Here is a 12,847-nt window from a genome sequence, read left to right on the forward strand (position 1 = left end):
CGCCACAGTGGGGTCTGCTGGGTGAGGCTCTGCCACCATCCAGTCACCCCCTGCGCCGCCCTCACATCACTAGCACCATCCTCGTCACTTCGGGAATCTTGTGCGGTAGGGGGTTACCGTACAATAGCTCGAGTAGTCTGGGAATGCCCTTCGTCAGGAGTTCAAGCTGGTATGCTGGATCCGGCCACCCACCTCCCAGCCAGTCATTAAGCACCAATAATTGCATTGCTAATAGAAATATAAATTAGACATTTTTAGTCCCCCTTCATACTCATCTCATTGACAGATTCGGAATGCACGTGTAGAGTGAGAGTTATACCATAGGAATTGCTGCGCCAACACATCCATTTCTTTAAACCATCGCCTTGGTATCTGGTGGGGGAAATTCTGGAGAGGGTAAAGGAACCGGGGAAGAACCATCATCTTATGGAGTGCTATCCTTCCCAGGACATTAAGAGGCAGGGTCCACCATCTCTGGAGGTCATCTCTGATCTTCTGGGTGAGTGGTGCGACACTGAGTGACCAGGTCAATTCGGGCAGGAGGGCCACACAGAATCACAATTTTAAAATGTAAACATGTTCAAATACCAATTATTTACAACAAAATCGTTATTTTTACTCCTGTCTTAAACAGCTAATTCCCACTGACAAAGACAATAGTTCTGGCTGGTGTTGGAGTGTATGTCAGTTGTGTTCTATATCTGAATGCAGTAACAGAAAGCACAGAGGGGGACAAAATACTGGCCAGGTGTCACACTATGGAAATCACAGAAATGTAGTTAACATGTTTAAGCCACGTCCTTGATCACATAGGGCATGCCTATTTGCTCAATTGACAATGATGAGTTACTTAGTTGCAAAAAAAAAAAAAAAAAAAAGGGGGGGGGGGGGTCGGCTGAATCACCAAGGGACAAGATGTGGATACATTTATCACAGGACACTATCTTCTGGTAGAAAACATTTCAATCCCAAGAATCCCTTTAACAACATAATGCATGCTGGGAGCTGTAGTATCCGTTCGTTTCAACTGAAAATTAGTGGAGTTACACTTTGAAATAGTGAACTGAGAACAGAAAGCCAAGTGCGTGGGGTCGCGGTTGACACAGATTAAGCAACCTTACTTTTCCAAAACTCCAACAGACCAATATTTCGTGATGGATCAAAACACTGCTTATGTGCCCATAAATTCTCTAAAGCTATCTTGCTAAACATGCGTTTATTTCTTAGTTCTCACCGCCCCTGTAGCCACGCAGTGTGTTTGTCATTAAAGACCCCACATCTGACGAAGCTCCTGGGGCCTCAATCTCTCTCGTTTAACATAAACATTCTCTCCAATTCCTGCCCGCCCAGTGTGCTCGGTTTCCAGTACCGAGCACTTGGGGTTTCGTTTCCCGGTACAGTCTAGTGGCACGGCCCACCTCGCCCTCTACAGTGAGAGACAGATGCTTATTGGGGCAGCTGAGAAGAATCTAACAGGTGCAGTGGCCACGGAGTCCAAGTGTGCGAGGGACCCACTTAATGCCTGTTGTGTAGTACAAAATCAGAGGGCAGGTGCCTCAATACAAGCGGCGGAATGCAGAATTCAGGGATGTTTCAAATGCTTCAGGGAAAATACAACAAGTGGTGCTCTTACCTGTCAAAATCAAAAAACACTTTAGGCATTGGCAATTCCAGCAAGCTGTAAGGTCCACCATATATTTTTTTATGGCAAGGGCTGAGCCACTCCCACGATATCAGCTAGGATTTCCCAGTCAGGCGCTCAACTACAAGTTCCTCTTGAGTCACGCCATTCAAAGTATCCGCCGGGGTGAGTGGGTGTGGAGGCGATACATAAAGCTCGCGTGCCTCATAGGCCACACACTGCACCGCACGGTGCCACACAAAGTGAAGCAGGGCTAGCCCGCCTCCTTCACCCTCTCCTCAGCCAGCATGTCTGTCGGAAGACGGCAGAGGAAGAACCGCGCCCTCCTCATCGTCATGAAGTCCTTCCACACCCGCTGCCCCCTTCCCCCGCGTAGAGGGGCTGGGGCGGATGCCCGCAAACTCTTCAGAGTCCTCTCTGACCTGGGCTTCGCGGTGACGCAGCACTTTGACCTGACTGCGCAAGAGGTCATGGACGCCTATCAAGAAGGTATGCTCCAGGTGGGCTTCTTCAGTAGCGCGAACTGCACCGCTGATTCTAGGGAGGTGGGAAACCAACATATCAAAAGGGAGAGCCGGCAGAAAGATGTGTTTATGTTCAAGAACTCTCGCATAGCCGAGCTACGGCAAAATTAGCAAGTTAAGCTTTCAGCAAATATGTAAAAATCTAGAAAAGTATTTTCGGAATTCAAAGCAATGTATTTCTTTAACATGGAGAAACGCTTCACCTTAGTATATCGGGTTATATCCGTGCATTTACAAGCGTTTATTAAATATGAACTTATGAAACTATTCAAACCTCCCTTCACTTTGATAATGATGGCTATTAGTGAACTAAGTAAAACCACTGGAAATATGCGGAGGTAAAAGACCATATTATGTGAGAGCGTTTACTATATTATGCAGGGTTATATCCGTGCATTTAGAAGCGTTTATTAAATATGAACTTGGAAAAACATTCAAACCTCCCTTCACTTCGATAATGATGGCTATTAGAGCCACTGGAAATATGCGCCAGTAAAATACCAAATTATGTTAGAGCATTGACATAGAGCATATTATGCAGCGTAAAGTAGCACATTTTGTTACTAGATTATTTTTTTACACATAGTAATACTTGGCAAAGGTTTTGTTCAAATCTGCAAACTATGCACCAGAGATCAATTATTTGAAAAATTTGCAAAAAATCCATAAATATGGATAAAACACCACGGATGCAGAATCACATAATTCCACTGGCCCTAACTAAGGAGCATGTCAGCAGCCATGTGCTCCTATATGTGGCCTAGATTTTCATTGTACATGGTACACCGTTAAAGTCTATTGAGTCAAATACAAGAGTAGTTGTGCATCACGCACCCTGAGCACACATATTCCAAGGTGCTCTCGTGTGCAAAAATGAAAAAGGAGGCCCAGTCAAATAAAATAATTATCAATGTGGTCAAGCAAGAAAGCCTAGTTTGAGGGTGTTTTCTGGTTGCACAAATTGCAATTCACCCACTAGACAGGCATCTCTTTCGGTTTCATGTTTTACATCAAAAGTTAATGCTTTGTCTTTTATTTGAGCCATATTAGGTTAAATCGTGGTTGGCGAGCTGAATTAAAATGAAAGCTCTGCTTGTTATGGGCTCAAATGTCCAGCTGAGCTTGAACCACGCATCTGCTATAGCCTTCAGTGGCTCACCACAACTATGATTCTAGCTATCTTTCTGTTGACTGTTTTTATCTGTCACGTAGCCACCAACTTTTTGTCTTGTGCATGAGCGAGAATCCGGGTATTAAAATCCCACTTATTAAATAGGGTTCAATTAAAGAGCATAAAAGCTAAACCACTTTAGGAAATTGTTTGTCAAAGTGTAACCTATCGATGTCTATGGAGGAATATTGCTATGCAGGAAGTGAATCTAAAATTAAAGAGGTGAGGGTGATTTGAAGGGTCCGATGTGAGCCTAGATGCATATGTGTCTTTATATTTTTATAGCTATCATCGCTATTTCTGTGTTTACATATGTGTCAACTCACCCTCATTAGGCAGGTACAACCCTCTTTTCTACAATATCCAACCTCTCAAAAACCGGAATGCCTTCATAGAGTTCTCTTAGGCCATTTTCTTTGCAGTGGAGTAACACAAAATGATGCCTGTTCTGCAAAATATGATGAGGGGCCCGTCGTCTCCCAGAGTACACAGATATTCATTGGTTTTGGTCTCAATGGCATCCCCCTGAAGGGCTGTGACCCCTATACTGCAGATGGCCTGCTCGGGAAAGCACTGTGACGTTCCCAAGGGCTTACCAATTTCTTAGTCCATGCCATTGCCCACAATCTGCAAGGCATGCAATAGCATGGTTTTGGGTGATGTGGGGGCCCCTCCACAACAAAGAACTCTACCCCCTCTGCAGTGCAGGGGCTGCAGGGGTCTCTATTATGCCCCTGTTTCTTTGCAAGCTTGCACCATACTTCAACAAATGTATTTTGTCACTATATAGTATAATATGATGACTGTTTACACATCTGGCCTCACCCTCATTCAAGAGTCAACTGAATGACAGGCATGTGTATCAATGCGTATGGGCCTGACATATTCACTGACAGCTGCATGGATGAAGCTCTACTGCAAACCTAAATAAATAAAAGTCTGTAAGAAAAAGCACTAAGGGACTAGGTAATGGTTTTTTTTGTCAATATACACAGAAATATCATCTGTCATAAGTATTGTGTCGTAACTACAGTCCCTTTGCATATAGTTTGTCTGTTATTAACTCATAAGAGACAATATTTTCTTCTGTGATATTTAGGGCATGATACTTGATAATACTCTGACAACGATATTCTGTTACCAGAGTGATAATTGCCAGTTGTCCGCTACTTATAAACCACATATCATAACATATCAATTTGTCCTTTTCCGTAATTTTTGTCTCATATTCGTTTTCGAGTATTTGAGTACCAATCTGTTTATCCTTGTTTTCTATGAACATATCTACACATTACACATTTTTTGGACTATTGTTTTCTCCTTTGGTCTCTCCATCAGTGACTGTGTCCTCCTTCCTGTCTATTTATTTTTTCAGATATTTAGACGCCACAAAACATAGATCTTTCTATTTACTTATCTAGCTTGGGAACACAGGTAAGGAAGAACATGTTCACTAATAAAGGTTTATTCAGATTAGCTTAATGAAAATGAGTGCCTCTAAAATAGTTCTCCTCAAAAGAGCCAATTGAAAAATAATGCATCGACTGATCAAATCCCACTTCACCCCAAAATAAAATAAAACAAAAACGTGTAGGGCCAGATTCAGAAGTGGAAAATGATCATCTCCCAAAAACTTCTGCGGGGAGTGGGTATATGTCCTGCAGTAAGTACAACTGCCCGTCTCCCCTATTGCTTAATGTGATATTTTACAGCCTGTATATTTCAATAACAACCTGCTTTAAGCCTCTAATCTTCTCTAGCAAGGGCCTGCTGTGCCCAAAGTGGCTGGAAGATAATCATTTTTTACAGTAGCGGTTATAACAGGGTTATGAAACTTGGATGCAAGAAAAAAAGAACAGCTCCAGTTATTGTTTTTGTTTTGCAGAGCACTGATATTATCCACACTGAGCATGGCATATCCCGCATGCTTATAGGGTGATGTCCTGTGCCACTGATTTTACTTTATGGCTTTCTCGTGACTTAAAATAGTGCCTACAATATCAACTGCATAGAGTAATGGCAAGCCCTTTGGCCCACAGGGATAAGGTGATGTATATTTTGTAGGTCACTCTCCGGGTGTCTAGTTTAAAAATATTCAAGATGAAAAACAGCACCTGCGATTCTCATTGCTAATGCTTATCAGTTAGTCATTCAGTTGCCTCTGTTCTATGTATCGCCAATGTTCATATGTAGCACAATTCTGATCAAAATGTTTTGGCCACAAATAAATGAAAAGGTTGCCCCCCCCTGTCAGGATCACATGATGTGTCCTGTTAGGGCCATACACCCTGAGCAGTGAGCACCCTCTCCTAGGAAGGCAACATGTGCCTCACAGACCTGAATAAACAGTTCCACTACTGCATACCAGCAAACCAGTTTAAACACAAAAATGACACGCATTCATGCAACTTCTTCAAGCTCATCCACTCATAACACTGCCTCCCCTTTCGCAGCACTTGCAACACCAAATACTCATGCTAATCAATACCTGCCCTGCGTTCAACCATTCAGATGAAATTGAAAGTACGAAGCAGCCAGGAGACCACATTCATAACAGAGATGAAGCATCCCCGCCCATTTGTTATGGCATTAAGTCAGAAGAATACTTGCCATTTACTCACAAGCTGGTCTGGTTCCTGGCTATCATTAGCAAATCTATTTGGACTCATAACTGCACCCATACCAAGATTCAAAGGCCTCTGCATCCACTTCTCACATATTAGCACATAAACTACTATGTGTTAAGATAACTGTTTGTTCAGTGCCCACCGCAGAGTATTGCTTAAGGGCAATAGCTCAACTGGCTATTCAAGTGCCATGAGGCAGTTCAGTATGTGGTTTCATTTATTCTTATTATAAAATGCACAGTAGTGATCACCAGAATTTTACATCACTAACAAACATACATGGGTGGCCTTGATCGCTCAACGTTCTTGATATTTTAGATAGTGTTGTTCATTCTTATGGTGTGTGGCGTCCATCAGCCATTACCGCTTTTCAGGATTCGGGTCTTTGTCCCTCTGCTATTTTGACATACCCATCAGACCACAAGGCTTTGTTATCATTACTCTAACCTTTACCATTCTCTTTCCAGAGATTGCCAAGGAGCAGGGGGACTACTTCTTAAGCGTGCTGTCAAGTCACGGTGACGAAGGGGTGATCTTCGACTTCAATGGCTGCCCAGTGAAACTGACTGACATTTTCGCCATGTTCACACCCAGGAGATGCCCAGTGCTTGCGGGAAAGACGAAGATGTTCTTTGTGCAAGTGAGAACTGTTTTTGTGCAAGCAATAATGTTTGTAGTAATAGGCCTGCAACAGACTTCGTCAAACACGAGTCTCCCATCTCTTAGCCTAATATTGCCGTGGACGATGCAGTGGCACTTGAAGCTTGTACTCCTACGTGTCCTTGTATCTATGAATACAGTTATATATTCTGTGAAAGCAATTCCCAATTTTGGCATACTGGTTAAAGGCCATACTGTTTTCTTCCATTCCATTGGATGGCTCAGTAGGGTTAGGACAAGGCTTCTGCCACCTAGTAGCTTCTATCTGTAGTGTTTTTCCCCTTACATCCTATTTGCAGTAGACATTGTGATCAGTGCACCTTACAAATGGAAGACCTTTATGTAATGTGTAATCCCTCTAGTTTACTCGTGTGTTCTTTTTCTTCCTACAGGCTTGCAGAGGGGAAATGCTGGATCCTGGGGTGGATGTGGAAACTGACAGCTGCAGCGAAACCCAAGACAGCTTTTCGCACTACCTCTCTATCCCCAATGACACAACGGTTATGTTTGCCAGCAGCCCAGGTAAAATGGCAGATATTGTTTGAGAAATGGGCTGTTCTATAAGGCAATCCAAAGGGTTCTTGAAAGGCCGACCACTCCGATTGACTGGTAAGGCCTGACAAGAGCCAGTCACATGTCAGTATGTGGCATAAACTCCCCCCCACCCCAGTGGTTTGCCAGCTAGAGAGCGTTAACAGAACTTTGCTCTGTATGTGACTCTCCCCAGATCTCCAGAACCCCTTGTTTGACTATAATCAAACTCAGCTAAAGGTTTACTGGTCTCTGGGCAGGATGGGCCAGAGATTGGTTGCACTGCTGGCAATTAATAATAAAAATAAGCCACAGTCCCCAAAAATGAGTGCACAAATTAGGCAGTAATCATGGGAAGCCCCCTTTGTGACACAGAGATGAAGCAACCCTGTAGATAATGTTTTGGTGTACAAGGGCCTAAGATGCTTTTTTAATACAACTAAATACTTGTTATCACCTTTGTACACTTGACTGTCCAAGGACACTGGTAGAAAGAAATCAATGCATTGCTTACTTTTAAACTTGGCTCGTTAAGTGTTGTATTGCTTATTTCCGAGTAGTATGTCAATATACCAAAATGGTAAGGAAAAAATATATGGACAAATACTGCCGAAATTTGAAAAAGTAAACATGAACGGAGAACCGTACATGAAAAAAGCTTGTTCGATTAGGCATGTAGGCATTATGCCAATCTAGTTCTTATGAAGTCTTTTAGTAACTTGTGTAAGGTTGGCCCTGATGTGAAAGATAGCCTGTAACACCCTCAGGTCAGGCATACTCCTATGTGAAGGAGCCTGTGTTTACAGCCTTTATGCTATATCGGATTTCTAACGAAGTATGTCAGGCTAGCTTCAATGTCGGAAGTGATATGTATTATGACAGACACACTCTTACGTAAAAAACCTCTAGGTGCCTCGTGCTTTGCACAGTATAAGATTATTTCACTGGAAACAATGACACCTAGAAACTTAATGCGATATCAGCCCTGTTCCTCTGATTAGCCATATAACACAGGAAAATGTATCCCATGTATTTTAACATTTGAACATGCTTGTAAGGAACCAGTAACCCATGCGTGTTCCCTGATTCTCTCCCCCTCTTCAGGATATGGTGCGTTCCTGAATGCAAGCGGCTCGGCCTTCCTTCAGACGCTGTGCGAGTTGCTTAGCAGCGAAGCGCGGGAGCTTGAGCTTTTACAGCTGTTGACACGTGTCAGTCACAGGGTGGCCTACCGGTTCGAGGCGCGTGGTCAGCACAGCGGGAGCAGAGAGATGCCTTGTATTGTCACCAATATGACGCAGGAGGCGTTCCCCTTCGCGACGCACGCCGTCCATGACCAGGTCAGGCAGGGGGAAGAGACTCCCTCCAGGACCTGCGACCAACATCCAGATGGACATTGCGACACCACATGCACCTTACAGCGCAGGGATCTCAACCGATTTCCAAAGCTGAACTCTGGAATCAGGGGCTGCTTGTGGAACCAACGTCCGCTCCCATCTCGGGAGTTTGAAGCTACCCTATGCAGCAGCCTTGATTTGAAGGCACTATAGATCATGCCAAAATAATTCGAAATACCTGTTGCTACAAAGAAAGAGCCATCAATTAGGCGGTTAGAGATAGTCTAAACACCAGAGCTGTAGGACTAAATATCGAGGTCGATAATATCGATCTACAAAAAGATCGCATTCACTACTTTGCCGGCTTCTATATTGTCAAGGTGAGTTTTCACTTAATTTTCTCACTCCCACCTCTACTAACAAAATTCTCATCTTGTGGTGAAGTGGATATGACCATGCAGTAGATATGTTTGTTATTCGATATAACAAAAACATTATAGTGGGGAGTACTAGTATCAGCATGCAAATGGCTCCACCCCTCTGATCCACACAAATTCGGACTGTGAAACACTACAAAAGGGAAATGTAGCTGATACGTCAAACCTCAATTTCCAATTTGGGGCAGTGATCTAGAATGAAACTTATTAGAAGGTACAGAGAATTGCTTTTAAAAAAAGATAAATTAATAGGAAAAGATCATACTCATTTTGCAATATGCCGCAGCCAATCAACAGGCATAATAATGAGACATGGAACCTAGAATAAATCCCAGGGGCAAGGGTGCAGTATCGATTAGAATAGTATAGACCACATTTCTTTCTCTTAAGTATTATTAAAATGTATATATTATTTATTTATATTTTTTGTTTTCCAAAAATAGTATTTATTTATTTTTTTACAAAACAAGGAGAGGAAACGTAGAAAATGTCAGTGTGAAAACCTGAATACCTAGCTTTACCATCAAGGTGACATTTCGAGTATTTTCGTAGGCTGTTAAACAACGATTTACAACTTTGTGTGTGCTCACCATATGGTATATCTATGACATGCGAAGTGTTGTGACATTTCGAGCGTTTTCGTAGGCTGTTAAACAACGATTTACAACTTTGTGTGTGCTCACCATATGGTATATCTATGACATGCGAAGTGTTTTTTACACTCCCGCATCACCAAGGACTGACTGCAACACTCACTGTTTGCACGAGGAGGGCCAATGGAAAAGGTAAAGATAACGAGGTTAGAGAGTTGATATTCACTTTGCAAATATTGCAAGCACTAACATACAATGCTCAAACCGCACAAAGGCTAACCAGCCTGTAGTGTAATCAGAACTTATTTCTGAAAGGCTTGTGGTCTGACACAGCCTTACCTGCCTTTCAGAGAAGCAGGCCTGTTGGCAACCTGGGCCTGCTCGCCTTTGTAGCCAAACAATGTGTGTTCATACAATTGGCGCACAATGGCAAGGCTGTCTTGGTAGTTTAATTTGAGACAGCGAGAATTGGATGAACACACTTTTGCTCCAGGGAATCAACTAACACGTTTCAGAAGAACCAAGAGGGGTACTCTTATTCGTGCCCGGCCTCTGTCGAGTTTCAACGTTCAATAAATGTTTTCCTTTCTTGGTCATAATACATTTTTGCTGCTCCAGAAGGAGCAGGCAATTGTTCGCCAACAGTATTTGTTGTTCGTTGTTTACACATGCGTCCCATCTAGTGTTCATGGCTGTACCCTGGTGGAACAAAACCGGTTCGCCATATAGTTTAACATAAGCTGTGAGCCGACAACTGAGCCATGTTACGTTCTGGCATTTGTTTCAATGGATAATGACTTTATGCGACCTTAAGGCGCTTTAAAAATACTGTATAACGGTTTTCACATTGAAGATGTAGGAGTGGAACGGCTTTACTTTCCTGTTATATTTCCTGTTATTTTTTGTGTTAAGATGTGTCTTGATATGTTACACTATTTTGTGTAATTCTGTTTTATGTTTCGATTGGTATGCGTTGTTTTATTGTTGCCTCACTGGCCACGAAAGTCGTCAATAATGATGAATAAAGGTTTAAGGGTGAAGTAAAAACGCAGAATGCGTACAGCAATGTGGTTTATTAACAGTCAGCACGTAATGCAAATCACGCCACAAAGTGATACAATATGATGCTCGTATTACAAGGCTTACAACTGCCCAACCTAAGAGGCAAGTTCTTGAAAAGCCCACCATCTAATGCCTCTACATCACAAAAGAAGTCAAACACAACCCACACCACACAACAGCAACTTGAGCAGTTAGGACGTCGAATACCTTCCCTGTTTACCAAACAATAAACAAGCACTGGCCAAACCAAAAGGTCTTAGCTTTGCGATCTGTTGGCTTTGCCAGTGCTTTTGAAGTCAAATGCTTTCTGCTGATTTTTGTACTGCACTGAACAACAAAAAAGAATAAAAAGATAAGTCAAAGTGATGATACCATACATGTCAATAAGTAGGCGTGCTCATGTGTGATGACGCCTGTGAGCACATGCATCACCATGCATGTATGTGCCTACTGAATGACGATGCTCTTTTTTATTTCTTTTTTATTTATTGATCCAAGATGTTGGATGCCAGTGGAGCTGTAAAAAAAAAAAAGATTTGCATTTTGTGCAAAAGAGCATTTGTTAAAGCGGAGCAGCCCAGCAGCAAATGGAATCTGCTGGATACTTTAAAAAATATAAAAATAACGTTTCTTAAGGAACGCAAGGCTGGAGGAACAAGGAAGAAGTGGGCGGGGGTGCAACAGACAGCGGGGGCTAAACAAAAATTCAGATAAAGCCTGCTGTGGGGAGAAACACTGAGCGCATAGCATCGGAGGCAAGAATCTATACAAAAAGCAGCACCCGAGGAAGAGAGCAATGGGGAAGTGGAGCAACACGAAGCACAGGTGGATGGGCATTTGGGAGAGTAAGCTGCATGCAAGGGAAGGAGCTGGAAAACACATGCAATCTCATCTAGTACTTTAAGAAGTTCTAAGTAGTTCCTAAATGTGAGCAGGGGAAGGCTACAAGTCAATAAATCAGACGATAGACAAAAAAAGGCTATGCTCCAGGGGAGGGATATACGCATGAAGAGGAAGGTAAGCCATGAAATAAGCGAGCAAAAGAATCCCATCTGGTGACTGAAGACCCCTGGAATGGATGCAGTGCCTGCTGAAGGCACAACCGGCTTGGGAAGACAGCCCAGGCAGAGTGGGTTTGGACACCTCCGCAGCTTCTTTCAAGATGGCGCCAGCCTCCTGAGGAAGGCACATCTGTCAGCAAAGGGCCTAGTCTGATCCAGGTGAGCTGGAGGAGGTGGCACAGAGGCCCGGCGAGGTGTGGGATGATTGGCGCCTGCCCCGGGTAGAGCCTGAGGGGCAGAAACCGCTGTAGAGAGCAGCCGTACAGAGTTGTTGCTGTGCTGGTGTGGGCCCAGGAATTCCTGGATCTGGGTGCCCGAGAAATGTGAGACAACCTTTCTGGCTGCCAAAGACCCCTGGAAGGAACGCAGCACCTGCTGAAGGCACGACCAGTTTGGGCGGAGGGCCCAGGTGGAGTGAGTTTTGACACCGCTGTGGCCCGTCTCCTCTCTCCACAGTGTCGGCTCCATTGGGGATGGTGCACCCAGGGCTGGCGCTAGGCATGGGCAGTGTGGGCAACCATCTAGTGTCCCTCACCTGCTCGCAAATAAGGGGCCTTGCACCACCTTTTAAAAAACTTCAAAGTTGCAGGCTCAGGGAGCAGCAGTGGTTCAGCACTGCGAGGGCCAAGGAAGAGGGCCCCTCCCCTGGGCTTCGCATCCATGGGCTGAAAGGGCATCAGGAATCTGATTGCTGCACTTGTCTGTCATTAGCGATTAGATGGGCCCTCAGGTATGAAGTGAGTCCTGCCCTTGTGTGAATGAAAAGTAAAGTGCCTGGCGAGGTAAAGCGTTTGCCCAGGATCACGCAATTTGGTCAAGCAGGGAAGCTGGGATTGATCCTAGATTTTCTAGTTTCTCAATGTGCAATAGATCCACTACATGGGTATTTGTTTATGGCAGTGGTTCCCAACTTGTGGTCTGGGGACCCGGGGGTCCACAAAGCCTCCTCAGGGGGTCCATGACTGCTTAGCAAATTAAATGATCTTGACAGATTAGGTCCACAGCTTGAAGTAATGAATTTGTGGGGGGTCTTCGGATTCCAATAATGATTCAGTGGGGGTCCCTGGGTTCCAGTAATGATAAAGTGGGGGTCCACAAAGTCAAAAGGTTGGGAACCACTGGTTTATGGCATTAAAGAGTAACATTTCATCTTTATTTCTTGGAGGATAGAGTCTGTGTGATGACCGGCAGCGTCCACATCA

General features: G+C 43.8%; 1 protein-coding gene across 1 annotated transcript; it reads left to right on the forward strand.

The window, feature by feature from the left end:
• The first annotated feature begins 1,790 nt into the window (after positions 1 to 1,790).
• LOC138265983 (caspase-3-like) lies at positions 1,791 to 10,781 on the forward strand. The gene is made up of 4 exons (XM_069214231.1): positions 1,791 to 2,131; positions 6,432 to 6,604; positions 7,017 to 7,146; positions 8,260 to 10,781. Exons 1-4 carry the CDS (start codon positions 1,930 to 1,932, stop codon positions 8,703 to 8,705), a joined length of 951 nt encoding a protein of 316 aa, XP_069070332.1. The 5' UTR covers positions 1,791 to 1,929; the 3' UTR covers positions 8,706 to 10,781.
• Positions 10,782 to 12,847: the final 2,066 nt, after the last annotated feature.

This window comes from Pleurodeles waltl, chromosome 11, assembly GCF_031143425.1.
Source record: "Pleurodeles waltl isolate 20211129_DDA chromosome 11, aPleWal1.hap1.20221129, whole genome shotgun sequence".
NCBI lineage: Eukaryota > Metazoa > Chordata > Amphibia > Caudata > Salamandridae > Pleurodeles > Pleurodeles waltl.

Bases quoted from the DNA above. Each gene is read 5' to 3' on its own strand.
- LOC138265983 (XM_069214231.1), top strand. From the start codon at position 1,930: ATGTCTGTCGGAAGACGGCAGAGGAAGAACCGCGCCCTCCTCATCGTC. The intron at 6,605-7,016 runs GTGAGAACTGTT...TTCTTCCTACAG, and splicing joins CGAAGATGTTCTTTGTGCAA to GCTTGCAGAGGGGAAATGCT. The intron at 7,147-8,259 runs GTAAAATGGCAG...CCCCCTCTTCAG, and splicing joins TATGTTTGCCAGCAGCCCAG to GATATGGTGCGTTCCTGAAT.